The following is a 25,888-nucleotide window of genomic DNA, read 5'->3' on the forward strand; positions in this document are numbered from 1 at the left end:
AAAATAATTATATAAGAGAATAATCGCTATTTTACGAAATTTTCCTTTGATACCACTGACTGATAATTTCCTTTCTCAGCACAGTAGAATGATATGAAAAATCAAAGAAAACCAAGAGTACACGTGCCGTTGACAATGAAATAACAATAAAGCTTTATGTAAAATGGCGATAAACAGATTATCATTGGTCATGGTAACATGTGTAATAGTGAGAAGAAAAAACATGTTGCCATAATATATAAATCTTCATCAAATGTAAGTACATATATGCAGCCTAACAATTGTAAAACAATAATGGACTAAATCATCATAAAAAGAGATTGATTTAGGTAAAAATTGAATGCAGATTGAACAAAAATTTATAGAACAACCAATGAATGACTGGTTGAAGATGAATGTGGAATGAGCACAAACAATATTATGATTATGATGTGATGTGATATCATCTTCATTCTTTTTTTAAATTACATCTGAAAGCAACAAAATAAGGATCTGGCTCTGATCAAACTGTCTTTCCTGTCTCTTTTATCAATGTCATATCATAACTTAGGATGTTTACACTAGTCATTTCATTTTGGACTAAACATGACATGCTAACAATTCATTTTTAATTTACACCTTTACTTAACAAGAGGAAGAATGCATTGATTATGGGATATTTTTGGAGGTTTATAAACATTTTCTTATATGCATTATGTGCTAACTCATAACATCTGTGTGATTTCTAAGAAAGCAGAACAAGTTTTGTTCCTTTATGGTTCTGGAAAAAAGTTAAATAACATAAGTACGTACTGAACTCCTAGGAAAATTCAAAACGGAAAGTCTCTTATCAAACGTCCAAATATAAAGCTCAAACACACCAGTGAGGCATTAATAGGGAAATAAATCACAAAAAATAACAGATTTTAATCATTTTGATGTCATATTGACTGTCTTTTCCTCTGTGACAAGTTTGACATATTTCTGATTTTTTTTTCAGTCTAGAGCTGAGAGGTTTTAAGAACAAATAATAGGGAGTCCCTGCGCGGCCTTACCAAATTGAGATGTGTAATGAAATTGTGCTCGTATGTTAACAACAACGGTTAGTTTTGTTCTCAATGTTCCAGCTTACCAAAAATTCACCAGTCACATTTATTTTTCTAAGGAAAACAAGGCATGTGTCAAAATGTTCAATTAGTCCCGAGCTAAAAACTTGTCAATGACAGTCGAAGTTGAAAAATGACGGTTCCGAAGACTGAACATTACTGACTTAAATTTCTTTTTCAATAATACATTATTTTGTCAAATAACTTTAAAAATTATGATATCATGTATACTGATCAGGATACGTTTGGTTTCTTAATATATCTAAAATTCACGATTCCCTAGCGGGTCGACTTCCACGATGAATTATTTTATTTTGCGCAGCGACATCTGTTGACGGCTTTTTCAGAAATGATGTCCACTCAATTTTCCATTAGTACATTCGGGGTTTTAACGGACAAGTTATGGATTTGCTGTTCAGCTGTACAAGATAATTTTTACTACAACCACTTCAATAATACATTAATAATATATCAGTGGGATAATATAACCATAACACAACAATTTTTTAGAATCAATATTTAAACATTTCTTAATCTTAGAGTGTAGATAAAGTCGAGATGATATTGATACACATAAGAAATAACTATGGCCTGTCCATTATTGGTTAGAGTCAATTTTAACTCGTTTAACGATTTTTGACAAATATTATTCTTAATTATTAGAACTGGTTCTGTTTGATGAGAACGCAGTCTTTGACTTTTACCTATAAACACCTCTATTACATATGGTGTAGCATTCTACTGTTTTCATTGGATATAACGATCACGTGTTTCAAAGTTTATTTTACGTATCTGACTCCTTGTTTCGATTTTTACATATATTGACGCTATGTTTCTACTTATACGTATATAGGTGGTCAATATATAAATGTTACTAAATTTAGATTATGACGTCATGATGTCATACATTACAACCACGGAGGAAGCCCCGCATCAGAAAAGAAAATTTGCAAGTTTATCAGGAGATTTCAAGAATGTTATGCTATATGTAGATGATAAGAATACAAGAATGCTAATACAACAAGCTATGATTTTTTTTAAATCATTTTTTCAATAAAATGTTAAAATTATTGAAAATACAATTAGAAATGTACAAAAAGAACATTGAACGTCAAATAGAAATTAAGGACTTTTACTCAGTCAATACGTTATACATGTATATGAACCTGCTATATTATATTGACACATGGACTTCGTCCTCGGTCAATATAATCTGAACAGGTCAATATATAACGTATAGATCATGCCCTCGTCAAAAGTTTTTAATTGATAAATAAGTTTTATATCAGAATTTGTGAAAAATATTACTTTCATGACAACATTTTTTACATATTAGTTTTTACATTGGAGATCATCTTGTACTTTTAATTGCATATCAGCAATACTCTCAATTAATGTATGCATAGTTGTGTCATCTGCATACAAATGTGTATGGTAGTTTTTAACACATAGTGGAATGTTACTTATTTTCAAGACAACACACAATTGGAACCAGCATTGAGCCCTATGGAACAACAAATATTTGTTTTATCCGACTATTGATTATTGATTTTTGACTTCTTTGTGTTCTCCTTTTAAATATTTTTTTTTTTTTAAATTACAGTATTGTCGTTGAAGTCATAAATTAAAATTTTTCATTAACTTTCATGAACAACAACATCAACTGATTATTTAAAGAGCTAGAAGAACTGCAGAATATTTATTTCCATTATTCATTTCAAATAGCTATTTATTAATAATGCTAATTAAGACAGTTTGACTTGAATGATTAGGTTTAAAACTGGACTGGAAAAGGTGTAATAAGAGGACAGTAGTAATGATTCATTTCTCTATTAATTTTTATGATAATGTTGGTAGAACAGATATGGTTTTGTAATTGCCAACCAGATTTCGATAATATAGGGGCATTATGTTTTCTGATCTGTGCGTCCGTTCGTCCATCCGTCCGTTCGTTCGTTCGTCTGTTCGTCCGTTCGTCACGCTTCAGGTTGAAGTTTTTGGTCAAGGTAGTTTTTGATAAAGTTGAAGTCCAATCAACTTTAAACTTAGTACACATGTTCCCCATGATATGATCTTTATATTATAATGCCAAATTAAAGTTTTGATCCCAATTTCACGGTCCACTGAACATAGAAAATGAAAGTGCGAAGTTCAGGTTAAAGATTTTGGTCAAGGTAGTTTTTGATGAAGTTGAAGTCTAATCAACTTGAAACTTAGTACACATGTACCCTATGGTATGATCTATTCAATTCAAATGCCAAATTAAAGTGTTTACCCCAATTTCACGGTCCTCTGAACATGAAAAAAGATGTGCGAGTGGGGCATCCGTGTACTATGGACACATTATTGTTCCTCCTGCTATGAAAATAGGAGCTACCTTGGCAATTTTATAAACATTGATAAACAACAAAATCAATCAAGTGTGTTCTATTTTTGTAAAATGATGATGGACGTTTTTAACGTCATTGACTGGCTATATAGCCCTCTCACGGTCGGGTATGGTAAAAGCAGTGATACTACTCTTTATATATGGTAAAAAAGATATAAAATATGAATACCTTAAGAATGCTTGTAGCCAAATTTGATTTTTTAACACCTTACCTTTATCAAAATATTATTATTGTAGATGAAAGAAGATAATGTGATAAATTTTTTGATAATTGCTTTCTAGAGTAAATTGGGGAGATATATTTCTAGTGCCAGATAAGTTAAAACATACTTACTGTACATTTTCACAAACACTGAAAATGATGGCCATGTCACAGCATGATGAAAATAGGACTCTCGATCAGTCTCTTTAAGATCGGTAAGATTTCTCTTAAACAAGTGGGATAGCAACTCTCCATAATGTTTCAGTGTGTTCTCGCCTATTCCAGCTTCCAGGCGTTGCAAATTCAAATAAGTGGTACATTTTTCAATTGCCTTTAAAACAACAAAATATAAAAACACTATACTTGTACCTCAAATGCACCTTATTTAATATGGTTTTTATTTGTACCAGAGTCAACAAACACCTTTGTTTCAAACTGAACATCCTTAGGAATACTCTACGATGGAGTAAGATCAACATTCGTCAAGCTTTTTAAGATGAATTTCTAATGCACATTGACAAATGCACAGGCATGCAGCCTGATAAGAGGATTCATATATACATTTGTGTACCTCTTTATACATTTTGCAGTGGATATTACCAATATGTTTTCTAAAGAAAAGGGCGGAGCTTACATTTCAATTTGCATAAGGACAGTCTATTTGAAGATGTATGTGATAAGGATGATTGCCGTTTTAATTATTACTAATCACCAATCAGTGTCACCAAAACATTATAAACAACAAAATTATGCAGATTTTGCGACTAACGTCGTTATAGTCTTACTTTCATATACTAGTATACAATAATTCCAAAATGTGACAATTTTTACTTGATAAAAACAAGAAAATCAACGGCTGTGTCTCATTATGTATTTTGCGAATATACATGTAGTGTTTACATATTTTTACCGGATCAATGACAATAACTGAACATTTCATTGAGGAGTTTATCCCAATCACCTGAATATAATAGATGGACTGGTCTATAATGAGCGAACTGGTCAAACTCTGCCCAGTCAAGTTTAATAAATCAAGTAAAATACCAATTGAAATCTTGGACTATATCCTCTATTTAATCTACTCAAAAATCATTACGCTTTTATTAAATTTTCGATTGCATTATTTTATTCTTTATATATGATGTCGTAAATAAGCTATCTGTTATTTTCTTACACTATTATCTAATGCCAGATAACAGTGAAAATGAGTTTAAGCCATTGAGCAACGACATATGAGGCATTAAATGTGTATACATGCAGTTATCAGAAGCTAAACCTGAAATTGAAGGGACGTAGGGTAGCACGTATACATAGTTTCAAAAGTTTATTGAAGATATTATGAAAATATGTCAGATAATTTACAATGAGGAAGGAAAGTGCAACAGTGCTTATCTGTTGATTCGTTCGTGGTAAATTTTTGAAACGAATATCAATTATGTGGTCATTTTCATAAATTTCCTGAATATAAAACTTTGAATTTTTGAAAAACTAAGGATTTTCTTATCCCAGGAATAGATTACCTTAGCCGTATTTGGCACAACTTTTGGAATTTTGGATCCTCAATGCTCTTCAACTTCGTACTTGTTTGGCTTTATAAATATTTTGATATGAGCGTCACTGATGAGTCTTATGTAGACGAAAAGCGCGTCTGGCGTACTAAATTATAATCCTGATACCTTTGATAACTATTTACACCACTGGGTCGATGCCACTGCTGGTGGACGTTTCGTCCCCGAGAGTATCACCAGCCCAGTAGTCAGCACTTCGGTGTTGACATTAAGGCCTGGTTTTGGCCCAAGAAAATAAAATGTTTGATAACTTATTCAAATTGGCACATAATGTTTAGAAATGCATAGGGTCAAAAAATATCAATGAAAAACATTAAGATTGTTATGTGATGACGTCACAATTACGTCATAGTATGTACTGTTTTCACAAAAATGATGAAAAATACAGAATTTATGAAGTTTTCTATCTTTAATTCTGTTGTGGAAACACCGTGCGCAGCCAAGAAACAATAAAATAATTTAACAGAGGCTTTATTATAACTAATGACAAACTCTCACTAAATATAAAGTTGTTTCTTGGGTGCGCACATACTTTTTCAATCTAAAATATACTTAAAAATTTGATGAAAAACAAAGAAAATCACGAAATTTTACAAAGTATGCAAATTAAGTCATAATTTGTTGCCATGGTAACTTGTTCAATGTCCAAAATTGTTTTGTTTTTCTGAATACCTTGTACCATAGATATTGTACAGTAATTAAAATATATGTATGATAACTTTTAAATTTGCAGTAATTTTTGGGCCAAATAAGGGCCTTATTGCCCCTACTCCTTTGTTTTATTGTATATATTTCAAAATTGTTTACGTTTTATAATAAGGGTGGATTGGTATGATTCATATTACATCGTGATCATATCTGTTAACCGAAATATTATTATTTTAGGTGATGTTGTACCTTTTTAGACATGTTATATACTCTCTCTCTATATATATATATATATATATATATCAGTCTAAAGATTTGCACAACGGTACTGATATAAGATGTTATAATACGAAAATGTTGTTATTAAATCGTGTTGACAAATATTTCGGCTCAACAAATGACAAATGGCCTTCTTCAAGTGTCACAAGTTTTAACAATACTGATACATAATGTATAAGGTGTAAAAATAGATCAGTAATTAACAGGTAAGTTTTTGGTTGATTGATTTTAATCCAAAATCCTGAATATAATAATATAAACAAAACACTATAATTCAATATACGTGACTGTGTATATTAACAATAAAAATGAGTGAAAAACAAAACTGTTTTGTTTACTCATTTTTATTGTTAATTTTGTTTTTCACTCATTTTTACCGTTTAATCGTCCAAATTAATTTTTCGCATCGCTCCGCTCGTCAGTATAAATTCAATCATCGGGAACTTCACCCTCTTTCAAATATATTGGATCTGGCCATATTCACAAATTGTATTGCACGAAAAAAATTAAATGATTGTCGTTTGACTTTGATAAATACTTTTTAAAAACTGTCGTTTGACTTTGATAAATACTTTTTAAAAACAACAATGTCTGAACATTAGACATTTCACATGAGATTTAAAAGTTAAGACTATATGCTAAATTGGATTTTTTCCATGATTTAATAGCTCACTTAACACTGAAATATGATACTGACGTATAATCTATTGGACACTTGGAAACTACAAATAATCGGCTATACAAGTATGACCAATAATGGTCCTACAGACACTCTGTACTTTTGACATGACAAAGGGTCTTGCTTTTCTAGACTGTCTATGAATTTCTTATACCTAATTTGTGATATGTACAAAAACAAGGTGTAGTATGATTGCCAATAAGACAACTCTTCACAAGAGACCAAATGACACAGAAATTTTAACAACTTTAGGCCACCGTATGGCTTTCCACAATGAGCAAAGCCCATACCGCATAGTCAGCTATAAGACGCCACAAAATGAAAAATGTAAAACAACTAAAACGAGAAACCTTACGGCCAAATAAATGTTACAATTGTGTAACAGTATGACATAATTGATCAATATTATAAACTGGATAATTATTCTCTATTCATTAGTTTTTAAGGTACTGTTCAGCAGCTATGGATACTATTAGATCGGTACATGGAATTTATTTGGAAATACTATAAATTGCTGTTTTTATGCTCCGTTTCAGTCTCACGAGTCAATTCCTTTCTTACTGTTTTAATTGAGACATGATCATTTGATAAAATACTTCTATGATCTCTATTTGCCTTAACTTGGACGTTTATATGTAGCATAGAGATGCATGCGTAAAATAAGTTCTCGACATGAATTGGCTAAAACATCAGATAAGAATTAAGCCTCAAGGTATAATACTTACTACGACGAAGCCTAAAGCTATATATAATACATGTACTAACGACGGAGAATTGGCCTCAAGCTATAGTACTTATGATGATGATGATACTGATGTATGTTTTATATTGAGCGACAAGTATTACATATATATATTTAGGATGATGAAATAATAATGATAAATGCATGTATATCTTTTTGTACATGCCCAACACTTAGAGTTGCAGACTGTACATTGACCTATATTTGTTAATTTTTGTGTCATTGTGGTCTCTTGTGAAGAAATATCTGATTATCAATAATACTTCATCTTTTCGTTCATAATATGTAGCAATCGTAATGATTTTTACTGTAAACCTCTTTTCTTTCATGTATCAGTATCCATATGTTGATAATTCTAATGAACTCGTAAAATTTGATTTGACACATGCAAAACCTTTTACTTTCTTTTTCGAAATTTATCAAATTATCAGAAACTGCTTTGGACTTGCAGTTTATTGACTTTTCTTAATAAATATACATACCCTGAATGCATTTGTACTTAAAATGTCTTGTAGTTTATTTACGAAAACCTCAGATTTTTCGCAGTATACATCAAGAAATTTTCTAAGTTCATCTTCTTCGTCCTAAAATATTCACATGGTATCCTCAGTTTCAATATATGTTTTACTTGAATTCATTCAAATGAAGCATGATAAAAAAAAATCAAGCAGATAACCTCATACTCATTTTATTTTTACAAAAAGTGAGTTTTTACTCGTTGTTGAAAGCGGTACAGATATCTATTGTTGCTAACTTCGATGTCATTTGGTAACTTGTGGAACGTTATCTCATTTGCAGTGATATTAAATCTTCTTAGTTTTAACATAAACAAGCATTTGAGAAAGTGACCTTATCATGACAAGATTATGTAGATATGACAGATGATAATAAAATGTAGAAGAACCATTGTTAAAGCAACGACGGGCTATAAATCCTAAACTTAACCTCAAATTTAGTAACAGTAACAACATGATAGTAGTTGAAGGTTGATAAGCATTGGTAAAACAAATCTCCACTTATTGCATGGAAACAACTTGTAATTCAATCAAGGAATGTTGCTTTGCCTTGCAACAACACACATGGTCAATATTAAACTTGACTCAATTTTGTCTGTTCGTCCTCCAGCGAAAATTATTGGACAGAGAGCATTGAATAAGCTTTCTTACCTATTTGTAAAAAAAAATGGGAAATTTAGGTGTTAAGTATATATATTTCAAAATATTATTAAGGTTTAACCAGTTTCATATATAAAAAAAAACCTCTATTCAAACACTTAAGGAAAAAAGGACGATCTTTTGTTCACAATTGTTATTTTTCTTTCTTTTTATTATACGGATTGGCTCCTAAAACACATTTTACAGTGTTTATAAATCACCACTCATTAGTTATGTCCTTTTCTGTAGTAAACAGGTTAATATAATTTTATTGGTGTTAGTAAACGTAGTTTATATATGTCTGTTAAATTGACAAGTGACTAAAAACATTAAGGGACATTAGCTACAAATGAGACAAAAATGGGTTTTTTTCAAGAATTTAATAAAGCGGAATACGGGAATGATATGCAACTATTATCAGTCATTTGGTCTCTTTTTGTCAAAATAAACTTACACGTATTGCTGCTGTACAAATTTGCTTGCAAGTCCATTATTCAACCTCATTTGAATTCGTATTTTGCAACCTTTACTGTGAACTTATAAACAAAGTGGAACTATATAACAAGTCAACGCCCTGGTACACATGTTGTATCCATCCAAAAATAAGTATATGGATGTGAATTCCATACAGTAAATTTACTTGATGGGAACAATCGTACCGATAAGGAATTTATTTGTTCGATGTTTATTCGTGATGTAAACACTATGTTAGCAAAACAAATATGACAGATTATAAAGGCAACTACTGAATTACAAGCATTTAACTTGGGAAAGGTACATTGATAATGTGGCTGGGTTAAACATTGATGTAAACGCTGAACCATCTTTAACATTGGATAGTGAAATACTTATAATACATAGAGTTAGTATTAATCATGAACAAGCTTATCGTTACAATTACCATTTGAAAAAGAGCAACATCTAATCTTGACTGTGCATATTTGATGAAGCAGTCATTTATTCTTCCACTTGGTATATTCATCTTCAGGGCTTTATCCCAAAGCTGAAATAGTGAATTTAATAAGAATGTCTTACCTTTTCTCCATTTTTTTTAAAAGAACAATTTGTTTTTATAAAACAAAAAAAGTGTCATCATTTCAAACTTGAAAGATGCAGTAGCAACACTCTCAGAAGATGTGTTATAGTAATAGATATTGAATTATATCTTATAATTTATCTATTTTTCTGTTGTCAAATTGATACCTTTTCGCTAACTTATGGCAATATGAATCGCGTTGCTACCATGCCTTATGTTTAATTGCCAAGATTTAATTGCTGATAATTGATTACCCTTTCATGTAAATACATTTTTTCAGGTCAGGTGAGCTAAAAATTGGTTTTGATATCAGTTTGATGACCGGTGAACTCCTGACCTCATAATTGATAGACATTATCCACTAACTAATATGTTTACTCTTTATAACAGTCCATTCAACTAAGCAAGGCTAACGCAAGTTAATATTGAGGAACGATTTTGTCATATTTTTTTCAGTAAAAGTGACCTTTATCTTTTGTCTATTGAAACACAAAACCAAAAAGCTACTGTCCACTCCGTATATATTTCATATAGTTCATCATCTATATGCAATGCATTCCAATTAAGTGCGGGTTATTCACGTTACACTTTTGAAAACATTTTTCGACCGAATTCTTTTTTATAACAATAAGTTACCTGAATCTCTGAAATTTTATCCCAACAAAAATCCACAAGTTGCTTTCTCTTTTTTTTAATAATAGTAACGTTGACCATACTTAATATGATTATTCTCTCCCCCTATCTTCAAATTGTAAATGCTTCATGTCAACCAAGCAAGGAATATTTAAGTTATAAACCGATAACTATTTGTTTTGGACCACTGACAAACATGTTTCTAAAGATTCTAGAGTTTTTTTATCATCATTCTTTTACTACTTAATTGTAGCACATATGTTTGAGATGCCTAAGCCATTTGCTAATATGAATAGTTCCAACAATCTGTTGTGTTTTGTTTTTTCGAACTGTCTGTCTTTGCCGATAACAAATGAACGTTCTTATTTAGTTTTTCAACTGCAAACTTAATAATTAATAATTACCTTCAACCACTGTTCCAAAGAATCCGTTGAATGTTTCATCAACTCCAGATTTTCAATGATATGTTTTTGATACTCCCCAAGAATATCTAAATGGGGAGAGCCCATTTGTTCTGTCTTGACTAAAGTTTGACATCTATCCACCATGTGTACACAGTTAAACAATGTTTCTGCAGCTGTTATGCAAAGTTCTGTCCGCAAAACATCGCCAATTTTTTCAAGTCGTAAACATTGCTTTAAAACGTCAGCTCCTATACGGCAAGCTCTATTAGAAGTTTCAAGTACTGCTTTCCTGCACATAACATGAAAAAAAATCAATATTTTTCAGTTTAGCCAAAAATCAAAAAGCAAATTCACAAAATCAGAACAAGTTGGAGTTACATGAAATAGTTTCAGTGCAATATCCAACTTTCTTTGTACTAACAATTTAAAAACTAAAATCACAAAAGTCCTGAATTCCGAGGAAAATTCAAAACGAAAAGTCCCTAATCAAATGGCAAAATTAAATATTCCTGACTTGGTACAGACATTTTCAAATGTAGAAAATTTAAATTTCAACTACATGTAAGTAATGTGATAAGACAAATAACAAATTTGTACTAGCTTTCTGTAGTACGAAATACTAGTACATTTATGTATGTGGATGTGATAACTAGTATTATTTACTCGACAAACACATTGATCTACCATAGATTTTTTTATTTTGAATATTTTCAAATACTTTTTAAAGTGATGAACAGAATGTTCAAATGTAAAAACGCAGGATTAAGACTTGCAAATAAAGAATTGACATACTGGTTCCAATTGCATGAATTATTAATTCTGAAATGAACATCATAAGAAAACATATCATTAAATGTTGACTACAATGTAAGCAATGCTTGAAAATATACACGTGTGTCTAACCTCATTTTAGCAAGTGAAATAAAAAATACAGACAGGATGGATACAGTGAACGAAGTTCTCTAATAAGAGATATACACAAAGGTAATGCTAATATCTGAATAAATGAAAACCGAGTATTACTGATTGTGTTGAAAATCTTTTATAACCAATGCTAAGTCCTGTTCGCTAATGACTGTTATCAAAGAGAATAAACTCATTTATTGAAATTTTTGGCAAATATTTACAACTTCTCGTCAAGTTAAATTTGCTTCTAAGTTTCATAGTTTAGTTTTTTCCGTGTACCAAGGTGTTAACAATGTGTGAATGTCTACAAAGGTTAGATTTGATTGAATTGTAATTTAGATATTAAACTGGCTATTTTGGAATAAAAACAAATGTGTAGAAATTAATAAAAATGTTTGTGATTAGTGTAAACATTGATTTTCATGTATCCTGCTTTTAAAAACTTTGATTTCAAAAAGAAACATTTTTGACAATTGTCAATTTCTTTCATATAAAATAGGAATAAAAATGATCCTCAACATCTTTATTATCATTATACAATTATAGTACGACGTTACCTTATAATTGCAAAAATAATTTCATCCATAAAATTACTTTGAACACAAAAAAAAATATGTACTATGGATGTGAAGGGAAATTAAGGCAACTGTTACACAATTGTGTCCCATACATTAATCAGCAGGAAGCCTTTGGACACTAATATCAATCTGTTCGTATATTAAAGACATATATACCCTGAAGCCAATAAACGACCATGTCTACTGTGAACTAACATGTAACCGTCAGGGGTTAATTGCATAGTTTGACAATTAACCACATATTACTATTACTCGATAACCAGACGACTATGTAACCGGCCTACAGCTATAGACATTTGTATGGACCACTGGACTATATAAGATCCCTGAATGGACTTCAAGGACACAATTCGATTAGACCACAATTCGATTAGACGACAATTCGATTAGGACAGATTGGTACCGGAGATTCCGCCAAGGTCTCCCCTCTCGTGGGTAGGCTGGAACTCATGCGCTTAATATCCGAAATACTCTAACAGGAACGAACAGTTATATCACTATACGATCACGTGCCCGTGTGAGATATTGAACATTCGAACAATTCAACTTTAAAGACAGTTTGTGAACATTCGAACATTTGAACTTTAGAATCTTTCTTGAATTTGTAATTACATAATAAAATTATTTAATCACTGACTATGTTACATAAGTCAAAATTTGATGCCGTTTGACCACGATCGACTTGGATTGTCTAAAATAACGTGAAGGAATATAAAAGGTAAGAACTCAGTTACTTTCATTTTTCTTAATGGACAATCAAGATATTTCTATGTCAGTACAAAAAGTAGAAATGGCTTTTCAAGGGATGGCACACATATTCAGTAAAGTTTTTAATTCTAAAGGGAGTAAGGCCGTATTTGTTTTAAAAGGCTTAAAATCTGAAGTTTACAAGTAGAAATGGCTTTTCAAATGATGGTGCCATACATATTAAGTAAAGTTTTTGATTTTAAAGCAATTGACGCCGTATTTTTAAAAGGCTGAAAATCTGAAGTTTGTTCACGAGATGTGGTTCAAATAAAACTTTTTATTGAGTGTTTTAAGGTATTATAGGTCAATTTAAAAATTATGAATATTATACACATTTTTTTTATCAGAATGAAAGGTTATTTTTTTGTGTTATTTTTTATGAGGTACGTGTTGTTTAAGAGATAGGATAGATTCAAATATGATTCTGAAAAAAAAATAAAACGTTTTTTTTTTGTGAAGTTATAGAGAAGCTAGTTTTTCGTTTAAAGTAAATTTGTAAAAAGATAAAATGTCTTATACATTAGCATTTTTTGTTCCGTATTTAATGGTGGTTTTTGGTCATATTATGTTTTTTTTTGAAGATACACTCAATTATTCTAGAAAACATATGTTTTACGTAAAATTAGTAGAGCACCGGTGTAAATGAAGGTTGAATTAGAACCTTTGGTAGATGAAGTTAAGGGTACATTGAGGATACATTGTTTGCGTGTTATTGCCATTGATGAATTATGGGTTTGCGCAGTTGGGTAGTGTGTACGCACATTTGTTGAGAGAAAACAAATAGTCTATAATTTTAGATTCCAACCCCTTCTTCGGTTGATTAACATAAGTGATGTTAGTAATTAAATGGTGCAAGTTTTTTTTTATGGTGTTAGATTACGCCATATTTACATATTGTAAATAGGAAAAGAGACGTATCTTCAGAAAATAGCACATAAATATATTTTGCCCTAAGGGATTTACATACTAGTATTGTTGTGGTAGATTGATATTAAATTTAAAAAAAAGAGAGACATACGAACGTAACGAGAAAATTTAAGTGAAATAGATAATTGATATTAAAGGAAAACTAGCTTTACAGTAAAACTGAAATTTTTCATGAACACTTTAATATGAGGATTATTATTAGAAATTAAGATAAGAATAAGGAAATAATTAATTAAGGAGTTGAAGAAAGAATCTTAACGATGTGTCAGTTTGTTCATAAGTAGGCATAGATTTTTTTTTAATTGTTTTAGTTTTTAAGATGTAAGTTAAGTTTTAAAATCAGATTTCAATTTATACCCTAACGCTGAGCCGTATTGAAATGTATAAATAGGATAGGCAGTAGGTTGGAAATTTTAAAACAAATGATTTTTTTTTTATTAGATATATAAAAAAGGAAGGGATCATTATGATAAGGACACTTTATACTATTTTGGAAAAATGTAAAAGATTAAGGAGAACGACAAGGTGTTGTTGGTGTTGTTGATGTCAAATATGAAAAATAGTCAGTAACAAGACGTATTTGAAATTTTATCAAAGGAATCTTAAATGTTTTTTTTTAAAGAGTGATGAGAATAAATCTTTGGTCTTAACTTAGAGTTAAGATTAAATAATGAGGCACTAAGGTTAAAGAAATAAAAGTATCACAATTGCTACCAAGGTAAAAACTAATTTGTTATTAAAAAATTTCATGTGTATCATGTAGGTGTAGGGGTTACATTAAATGATTGATTAACTTATTTGATTGTAAATTTATATATAAATGTATATCTTAAGTAATGAATAAATAAACATATCTTGTTTTTATTAGGTAGATTTTCTCAAAATTGTAGAAGTTGTATACAAGATTTATTTATTTTTATTTATTTTGGTTTTTTTTAACCAGATAACTTGATTGTTTTTTTTTATTTATACAAAGAAAGTGTTTTATCAAATTGAGCTAGGCTTGAATAATCAAGAGAACTAAAGATTTACCAGACGATTGATAATAATAAAAAAAAGAAATAAAGGGGAAGTTGACAATTTTTAGTTTTCCAAATTGAAATAAGTTTTAATTTATCAGTGGGGTTAAGGTGCGATCTTCATTGGAATAGCCATATTTTTGTACTATTAATTTATTAAGAATATATCTTGGTTAGCCAAAAAGAAGGGTGCGAGTTCTAGTTCTAATGCCACGAACAGTTGGCACAACATGGTGTCAACGCAATTGGTTGGAACAGATGCTACTGCTTCCAGAGAGACTGATGTCTTCCTCTGCGCCATTGATCAAGATGAAACTTAACCCAATGACGATGTTATTAACAGCCTCTTAAGAAGGACGAACTAACCAGCTAGATGCGTCAACTACTTCGTAATAGAGATGATGATGACTGACGCTTGTACAAAGATTTGCGCCTTTTCCAGTAGTTGATGAACATTATACTATGATGGTGACGGAAATAAAACATGAACTATTTATACTGAAATATTGAACATATGATTCGAATGAACTATGTGTAAATATATCCAGATATTGGACTTGATGAATGTGATGAACTTATTATATTATGATATTGGACTTATAGACTTTATAAACTTAGATATGTGGTGATGGTTACCGGAAACATTACAATAGCTATTAAAATAACCTTCAGGAAGAAAAATACCGTATTTTATTGAACTTTCGTTCCATAAGTATGGGAGGCATTATGTTACACAATTGTGTCCCATACATTAATCAGCAGGAAGCCTTTGGACACTAATAATAACAATCTGTTCGTATATTATAGACATATATACCCTGAAGCAAATAAATGACCATGTCTACTGTGAACTAACATGTAACCGTCAGGGGTTAATTGCATAGTTTGACAATTAACCACATATTACTATTACTCGATAACCAGACGACTATTTAACCGGCCTACAACTATAGACATTTGTATTTGTATTATTTAATCACTGACTATGTTACACAACTAGATGATGATTTTTTTGCCTCACTATCTTAGGGAAATTGATCCATTACAACATGAACTGTAAAACCGTGATAATGTCTGGAGGGAATGTGCCACCTATATCTATAGTATGATAAAGCTTTTAATTTTTACTGTAAAATTACAAAACAAACTACAAATTGAGCTATAATAATAATTGGTAATTCCTTTTTCATGCGTAACCGCTAAACTATCTAAATACTTATCTTTCTCAAATTTATTATAGCTTTAGTTTAACTGTCAATTGAATTCTATTTCAAATACATGCATTAAGCTTCTACTGCAGTTTAATAAAATATGCCATCTCATCATGCGTATAAGTACACGTAGAAATACTTCGCTATATATCGATATATATAATTTCAACAGGAGCCACCATTTTTTTCATTTTGCAGTCGATGGTTTTTTCAAAACACACATCTTTGTCAATTCTGACTTATATATTTTCCCAATTGTATTTAGAAACTTATGATATGGTTGGTAAATCAATGTCACAACTTGAAAAAATATGCAAAAAAAAAGTGAGTAAAACAAAACATTAAACTTACTTTGCATAGCAATTGTAATTATGTGCTTATTATGACCATATTGTGTTGTTCTCTGTTTGTTTACTGTCATTATTGTAATTGTATATTATGATATTTTGCTATAGCATTATGTTTGCTTCTGCAATAAAACATATTCATCTATTCATTCATTTAGAAACTTCGTTTCACAAACACTTGTGATACCAATAGTCAGTAGAAATTGACCACCAAGAATTATAAGAGGTTTTTGGATTTTCAAATGTGTGCTAAATTACATTTGTAGATCGTCTATGAAAAGGTTAAATACTATGAAATAAAGTGATTGGGAAGATTCTCGCGCAAAATCATAGTACATACCGTTTCATAGACTAACCGTTACTTCCATAAGTACATCTTATTATGTAGATAACCCATTTACTCAAAATAACCAATAAGTATTCTTAGCAACACACCAAACAAAATATATAAAAGATCAGAAATTCTTGTCAGAATTACAGATGCACTACGCAGTGATTTTATTTACACAATATATATACAAAACAACTGAACGTGAAATTTTAACGGTTACTTTAATGGCAAAGGTTTATAAAAGTAATGCCATGGATGGACATATATATATAGACAAATGACCAATACTTGTTTGTTTTCTTACAAAATACTTTCAAAATGTAAAGTATGGACTTTTTTTCTCTCTTTCGTCTTCTTAATATATTATTTATTTATTTTTTCTCAGTAAAATGGCATCACATATCACCTAAAGGATTTTTTGTCAACTCTCGTTACAGAGAATTGTTTTTGAGAGGGTACGTAGTTCATACCGTTTCAGCGGGGTACCTGTTTAAAGTAAAGTTTTAAGTCTTTACTTTTAATAATAGTTCGTAATAGTTCGTAAATAAAACTGTTGTATTGATTAATTGAATGTTTATCACTGACAGTATGGACGTCTTTTTTGCGGTCCCGAGAAATTTTAATTTTCACTGAATTCAGCATATTTACATAACATGGAGAAAAAAAAGTAAAATCACAAAATTAATATTTTATATCCTTGAATGGCATGAAATGTTACTCTAAAAGATGTTAATATCAAATACTTAATACTATCAAAACGTAAAATCACAAAAAAAACTCTGAGGAAAATTCCAAACGGAAAGTCCCTTATCAAATGGCAAAATCAAATGATAAAACACATCAAACGAATGGACAACAACTGTCATATTCCTGACTTGGTACAAGCCTTTTCAAATGTAGAAAATCGTGGATTGAACCTGGTTTTATAGCGCTAAACCTCTCACTTATATGACAGTCGCTTCAAAGCCATTACATCTACAACGATACGCGAACAAAACAGACACAATAGGTATAAGTGTCAAAATATGGGTACAGCAGTCATCACTGTGTCAAAATCTCATTTAGAACAAAAACAAAGAAATATTTAACAAAGAAGCACAAAAAGCATCAACCAAATTCATTGCTTACTTATATGCGTATTTTAAATCAACCCATTAAGGATTGACAGTCACATCTACTTAAGGTCGCGTGTTTGACGTCAGAATGTTAACGTACGTCACACAAGAAGAAATATTAAATAATTTTGTCGTTCAAAATAATTTCAAAATTATAATTTCACATGGAGAATGGTGGTTATACAGGGCCGAAAAATCAAAAGTTTTGTTAGAATTAATTTATGAAAAAGACCGAGATTTAAAATTATCCAGAAGTTCTTTAGAATTTTCAAAAATCAACATATGATTTATACCACTACGCGAGTAAAATAATTTTGTCGTTCAAAGTTTTTTCAATAACATAATGGCAGGATCTTTAAAAGTACAGAGCCACGCCATACGTACCAAAGAAACACAAAAAGTCACTCGTACAAAACACACCAGCAAAAATGAAAGATAATACAAACAACACATTAACTGGGTGTATATAAGTACCGAGCCACGTCAAATGGATATTACAGAAAACAGACCAAACAGTAAAAGTAATATTAATAATAGAAGAAAGAAAAAGAAAAGAACAATATAACACGTTATTAAGATGATAAACAACGTCAGTACGCAGAATCTATACATCAAGACCATTATGTATTATTTGTGAAGTTGATACGGAATATTTGTCAACAAGGTCTTGGTACCTCCCGGTGAACTTTTTTACAAAAAGGACGAGACGTTCTTTGACATACCCCTGGTTCATCACTTTTCTGCTCAGACACTGGTGACGTTTAACAAAGTCTGAGTAGTAGCTGCAAACTCTTGAATATCGAATAAGTTGGGAAGTTTATCTCCTATTTGCAGGTGAAGTTGGCATATTGCTACTAAGGTGGGGGAAATTGATAACCATTAAGTCGGAAACTTTTAAGGATATATGATCAAACCGGAAAATTTAATAGGTTCGTCAGTCTGAATAATATTTAAACTCTGCACTAAATTGAATGTATATTCTATATACAGCACCTAAAATAGACATACATAATACCATTGACCACAATTCACTTAGTCCGAATATGTTTATTACTGAGAGAAGACATTTTAGCCTGTGTCAAAGTTGACTATTGAACTTAAAACTATAAACCTTGGATCTCTTTTGTTATTCAATTGAACTTTCTAGTGATCTGACAACAGGGTTTCCCCTGGGTCAATTATTTTTTTCGCCACCTCTTTCGCCAAAACAATATATTTTTCGCCACTTTATTATTTTTTTCGCCAAGTAACATAAATATATTTTTCCTGTTGTGCCCTTTTGTACTAAGAAGTAATTTTTAAAACAAAACAAAAAGCTTTTATCTCATGAAATTGATCCCTCATTAAATTGAAGGGTTACTCTCATTCGAGGGGTTGTTCCCAGCCTTTTGGATAGATTTTTTCATAACGACAGTTTTCTTTTCTTGACCATCGTAAATAAAAAAGTTGAGACGTACAACTATGCTTGAAACACGTGCATGTGTCACTCAAACGACTTTATTAAAGTAAAAGGATAAAAGAATTAAAGTTTTAAATCGGAGATTTTTCTTGCTTTTGAACAATTTTCGTCACAACAACAGCTTTCTTTACAAAACTATCTTTAAAGGGAGAGATGTCAAAAGTTTGCTTCAAACACGTGCGTCGCAAAGATGTAAATAAATTCTGTATGTGACATTTATAGCGGAAGCCATTTGACCATATCATTTTGTGAAACAATTCAATCAACACCTTTTATATTAATTAGTCCTTTGTTGTCGATAGCTATAAAATGCAATCAGCTGATTATTGATTTTCTGTCTAAATCTTAATGAGGTCAAGGTGAATTCCGAGTATTGTCTGATCGGGTAAAGTCCGAGAAACTCGAAAAAAAGTAAATAAACAAGATGGAGGAAAATAAATCGGTTTATATATTTCTTTCGCCAAATTCTTTCGCAAATGACGAATTTTTATCGCCACAATTATTATTTTTTCGCAAATTGCGAAAATGGCGACCGCCAGCGGAAACCCAGTCTGACAATATACACAAGATGTTACTAAGCGAAACCAGAAAGTTATTTCAGCAAAGCAGAAAAATAGTCGACGAGACAGCTGAAAATACAAGACAGTGTAACAAAAAACAAAGCAGAAATAAAGAAAGTTTTTGAAAGCTTAGAAAAGGTTACTTATAGAGAAAGCAATCATTGTGTACGTTTGGAAGAAGTACAAAACCTAAAAAAATCAGTTCTCGATCTGAAATGCCGATCTATGAAAAACAATTTCATTTTTTCTGGTCTGTGTGAAGTACGCGAAGAGAACACAGAGGAGCTCTTAAGAACTTTTCGTCACAAAAAAAATCGGTATTGATTATCGGATTGAGTTCGGTGCTGTTCACAGGTTAAGCAATTACCCAAGAGGAAAGCGCCCAATATATGCTAGATTTCTGTACTTCAGTGACTTGCAATATGTTTTAAACAATACATATACACTGCAAAACTCTCCTATGGCATTTGACAGAAATTCCCCAAAGAGATTTAGGACAACAGAAAACCATTGAGAACGCCTTTATATAGATTACAAACTGTATATGAGAACGGACAGTGAAGCCCACGAAAGCCCTATGAACAACCCCAAGATGAGGTTTGGACAACACCGACCAATGGTGGCTCCAGACAACCTCCAAAACGTCAATGTGTAAGCTTGTTCACTCCCAGTGGATACTAGCTTTAGGTATGGCTTGGAGAACAACATCACCAACACGACTCTAACTCAAGTCTATCATCTAAATGTTACATAGATAAAGGTATTGCTGATACTGCAAACATTAACAGTAACTCTCTGCTGCTTGATAAAAATGACAGTAAATTCATGTAAAGTTGACACTACAAATACAACTAGCTTACATGTTTCAAAAGTAAAAACGAGTGAAATTGTATTGAACAATCCTATAATAGAAAATTGTGACGCAAACTGTATTAAATTCATTGAAAACAAATTTAATTTGAAGATTCTAAGTCTAAACTGTTGTGGTATTAATAAGCGTCTTCAATACCCTGCATTTTCTGACCTTTCATATGATCACGATAAAATTGGTCTGCAAGAAACAAAGACTGATGATTTAGATACATAAACACTTCCAGGTTATATATTTTCAATGAAAAACAGAAAAAAATGTGTGAAAAGATCAGGTGGTATTTTTCTAGCATATAAAGAAAATCTTGATAAGCATTTAGAACTATTAGAAACAGATTCAAAATATATCTTCTGGTTCAAACTCTCTTCATTTTTTACAAAATATATGAGGATGTTGTCTTTGGTATACTAGTAGTATACATTCCCCCCAGAAAATTCCGTATATCACCAGCCAGATACTTTCGATCAAGTTGAATGTGAATTACGTAGCTTTTCTTAAAAATATTTTAAATATATTTGTTTATTGCGCGATTTTAATGAAAGAACTGCAGATGAACCAGATCATTTCGAGATCTAAACACATAAACACGAGCATTATTTATTTTAAATGGCTGAGAGGTTCAGATACAGAAAGAGTATGGATACTGTAAAAAACCGCTCGGTCAGAAATTATTAAAATTATGTAAAGGTAATGACTTGTTTATTGTTAATGGTCATATTGGTGATGATCAACATGAATCTAGTAAATTAAAATGTAAAAATTAACAGCGTTATTGATTATTGTATTTGTACATATGATTTTTATAAATTTGTATCAACTTTAAAGTTAAAGACTTTTCACGTTTATACTCAGATGTTCACTCTCCAAATACCGGTACTTTTCACATGACTGAATTAATCGCTGTAATTGACCAAATTGCCAATACAAGCGGTAGTTCAATTAGCTGTAGAGTTAAAAAGTGGGACGTTCAAAAACAACTTCATATGTTGATAATATAGATAAAAAAAAACTTCAAGTATTATTTACTGATTTCGAAGAAAATTTGAGTGAAAATATAGATAAGGATAAAGTTATTTCTTTTGTCAGCAAATTGAGCAAGTGCACAGAATACTTTTGGTTCCCGAAAAGATACGTGAAAGCAAAAATCTACTAACAAGAAGCCTAAGGGAGATAAACGATGGTTTAACGAAGAATGTAGATTTGACAAAACAAAACTATCGTAAACTTAAAAGAAAGCATAAATTTAGAAAAACAGATACACTTATACGAGAGGTTTCAAAAGCAGAGAAACGATATAAAAAGACACTCGATGCGATTAATAAAAAGTATAGGAAGCAAATGCGGAGTAAGTTTAAATATATGAAAACTTCCGACTCGAAAGAGTATTGAAATATTTTTAATAGGGGAAAACAGAAATAGCAACCAAATTTTCAACTCGTGGACATATTCGACTTAATTGTTTTTTTTAAATGAGCCAAAAAGAACCCCCTAATCAGAAATGTCCAATACAGATCTATTTGATAATGTTGACATAGATTATTTGAACGATAAAATTAATATATTTATTTCTAGACAAGAAATAGCTAAATACATATAAGATCTGAAGAACAACAAAGTATGTGGTGAAGATTGTATAGTAAATGAATACATGAAATCTACTGCATATTTGTTTCTTCCGATTGATGAGAAGCTATTTAACCTCATATTTGACTCCAGCGTTCTGCCCAAAATTTGGCAAATTAGTAATATAAAACCTATTTATAAAGGTAAAGGCAACCAGTTTGATCCAAACAACTTCCGCCCAATAAGCATCTTGTGTTGCCTTTGTAAAGTAATTTACAGCAATACTTATTGGAAGCTTATGTCTTTTCCTTGAAAATAAACTCTTGCTAAATGAAAATAAATTTAGATTTCGAAAATCATACTCGACAACTGATAGTCTATAAGCTTTATAATAATTTGTTGAAATTTTGAAATATAGAAATAAAAAGCTTTTCTGTGCATTCGTAGATTTTCAAAAGGCGTACGACACGGTAGATCTGGTATGATCTACTTTTAAATGGTATTAAATGGAAAATATATAATATAATTTTATAACATTATAATTTGTTTACAGATGAAAGTAGTATGATGCTGATTTATTTTTTAAAGAATTCAAGAGTCTATGGTACCTCCTACATTTAAAACTAGCTTTTGTGCTATATTCATCTCTTTACACATATTTTTTTTTCCTAGTATGCCGTAAAAATTGCCGGATTCTGTTTTTTATTTTTATTTCATTTTTCGCGACAGGAAAACCCCCACCCCCCATGTGCGGCTCTAACAAAATGTTCTTGGTGAAGAAAATTAGAAATATTCTAGCTCTTTTTCTTTTAAACATACATTTGAATTTGCACACTGCCTATTTCATTCTAGCTAGGAAGTTGATACAGAACAATGAACCCGACTTTAAAAGGCATTTCAAATTATAGATTTGTTAAAGGTCAGGTAAAAAAGTATAAAATATGTTATGCAATAAGTCTATCCACAACAATGGTGCAACAAGTTTTGTATCTTGTTGTCATTGGCTTTGAGGATAATGATTAAATGCTATTTTTTTCTTCATTTATTCTCATGCAAATTGACTAACCCAATACATGTAAACCTAATGTTACTTACGTGTTGCAATCTAAACTGTGAAATCTAGATGAGATCTTTGCAAGGGTCTGCTTCTGGTACTACAAACATATAAAAAAGGATGATCAAAATAACTTAGTAAATTTACCATAATCACTTCCAAGGGCAATTTTTTCAAAAAGGCAAAATTCACTATATGCATGCTAGTGATAATTTTGCTGTACAGTACACTATTGTTTCAGCTGGTTTAGTTCATCCGAAGTAGAGGCTTACTTGAGACTGCATTGAGCACTTGCCAACAATTAAACGGATGTGTTATGGAATTGCCAAATCTCAAATACAAATACTGACTTTTCCATATACCGTAAGGGGTTAAAACCCTGATATATATTATAATCCTGTATAAATCTTGTAATTTGTGAAACCTGACACGAGTTCAATGACAGGTATCAATATGACACAACTGCTTACTCTTTCAGAGGTCCAAAATTCACCATCTGTATTTAGAGATTGTTTCTTGTTCCTTTCTATTTAGAGTTTGTAGTGGGTTTGGTGTTGGTTTGGTGTTCTTTTTTGTTATAACAGGTTTCAAAAAACAAAACATCACCTTTTATAATGATGTGCTTAACCAACGCACATTAGTAGGTCACTACTCATGTATAACTTATAAAAAAGATGGAATTCGAAAAACACTGTTTTCAAAAAGTATGTCTAAATGAACTAAAAACCATTCAGTTATTATTGATCTTAATATTTTTTTTGCAATCAATGATAATATACTTGAGTTATCTTCATAAAACAATTTGACTAAACAAGGAATATTTACTTCTTGGTGTAGAACAGGTAATCTATTTAGATTCCCAAAAAAAAATGCAACAGTACTGATATCACCTTTAGAGCTCCAATATACCAAAACACAATCTAAGGGACATCAACTTTCTGCAAGTTCGGTAATAGTCCTTCTGACTAGCCCCTCTACGTTTGTAAGGGTAACATGACAATTATATTGCTCAAAGTTTAATAAAATGTAATCTCAAATGAATGCAATTACCTTTGAAACTAAGGCAATGTATAATAAATTCATTTTAATCCAACAATTAAAGGAACCTCGTGTTATCGTCTCGAAATCAATGTTTTCCTAAAATTTGTAATTCTATTAAAAGTGACATTAAACTTTAACCTGTTGACTCTAACACAATCAGCTTCTTTTTCCTCAAGTAAACAACAAAAAAGCACTCAACAATTAAAAACCAACTGTTGCTAATTAAGGTTTACAAAAGGTCACTTTCGGTTGACCTTCAATGCCATATTCCAATAACCGTAAATAAAATAAGGTTTTTCTTTCTTTCAATTATACGAAGTAAGAAAAAACGTCAAATTAAGAACGTCAAATCAAACTTTGACCTTCAACCGAACTTCACGGTCATTAAACAAGGACTGAATCAAAATACATCAGGTTGTTTAAACGATATATGGTTACTGCGTTATGGTATAACACCACTAATTCGGGCCTGGCCAGAATGCACATACCAAAAAAGTAGTACATATACATGATATTTAACACAAAATAGTTCGTACTATTGAGTGTACAGCCCTTGAATGGTGGAAACTTCCCCCAAAACGTGTATTTAATGGTGTATGGCATATGGTGCAGAGGTAGAATGTGTATGGTGCAATGGTGTATGGTGTAAAGGGAATGGTGAACGAGGAAAGGTGTGATCTGTAACGTGTATATAAATTGTGGTTTATCAAAGTTTAAAACTATGCAAAATATTGATTTTTAATTTTATACATATCGATTATACCTCTGCATCTAGTGTAATCCAATATTTATCCATTCAAGACAATTAAATATTCAAGTTTTAATACTTTTTATTTTATAAATTTGAATAATAAAAAATTGCATGATTATTTAAAAAGAGGGTTCATTTTTCCTGTTTGTCAGATCTGGAGTACCTGTTTCGGTACAGCCGAAGCTCCGGGAACTAGTTCTTTTTTATATGCCATTAAAGGTATATTGATTTGTTCAGTACATGGCACTATAAACTGCTGCTTTGACATGCAATCATTGTAACTTTATTTGAACTTAAACAAAAGAGCTGTGCCTACTCGAAATTGATGAATTTAACAGAGATAGCAATAGGACCATGAATCAGTGGTGTACTTCCTTTATCACCTTGCAGTTAGTTTATTATATGAGAGGGAAAAAACTCCAATTAAATGTCTGCGTACCCTTTAAATCAAAATATATATGCCACAACATGCGGCAAATATTAATTATATAAACACATTTTGTCTCTATCTGATACGATTACTGAAATTAATTGATAATAAGCTAGAATCAAAACTGAGAACATTAACGATTGTTTTTCCAGTTACAAA

At 30.9% G+C, this 25,888-nt stretch overlaps 1 protein-coding gene across 1 annotated transcript in view; it reads right to left on the bottom strand.

Annotated features, from left to right (window-relative positions):
* LOC139482706 (E3 ubiquitin-protein ligase RNF213-like) overlaps window positions 1-23,601 on the bottom strand; it is a 419,318-nt gene extending 395,717 nt beyond the window's left edge. Inside the window, exons 1-5 of the mRNA XM_071266774.1 lie at window positions 23,549-23,601; window positions 10,820-11,108; window positions 9,648-9,749; window positions 8,075-8,176; window positions 3,809-4,007 (exon numbers count right to left, since the gene is read on the bottom strand). Coding sequence (XP_071122875.1) covers window positions 3,809-4,007; window positions 8,075-8,176; window positions 9,648-9,749; window positions 10,820-10,963 — 547 coding nt within the window. The 5' untranslated portion in view covers window positions 10,964-11,108; window positions 23,549-23,601. The remainder of the gene's footprint in view (window positions 1-3,808; window positions 4,008-8,074; window positions 8,177-9,647; window positions 9,750-10,819; window positions 11,109-23,548) is intronic.
* Between the last annotated feature and the right edge of the window lie 2,287 nt (window positions 23,602-25,888).

This window comes from Mytilus edulis, chromosome 1, assembly GCF_963676685.1.
Source record: "Mytilus edulis chromosome 1, xbMytEdul2.2, whole genome shotgun sequence".
NCBI classification, from domain to species: domain Eukaryota; kingdom Metazoa; phylum Mollusca; class Bivalvia; order Mytilida; family Mytilidae; genus Mytilus; species Mytilus edulis.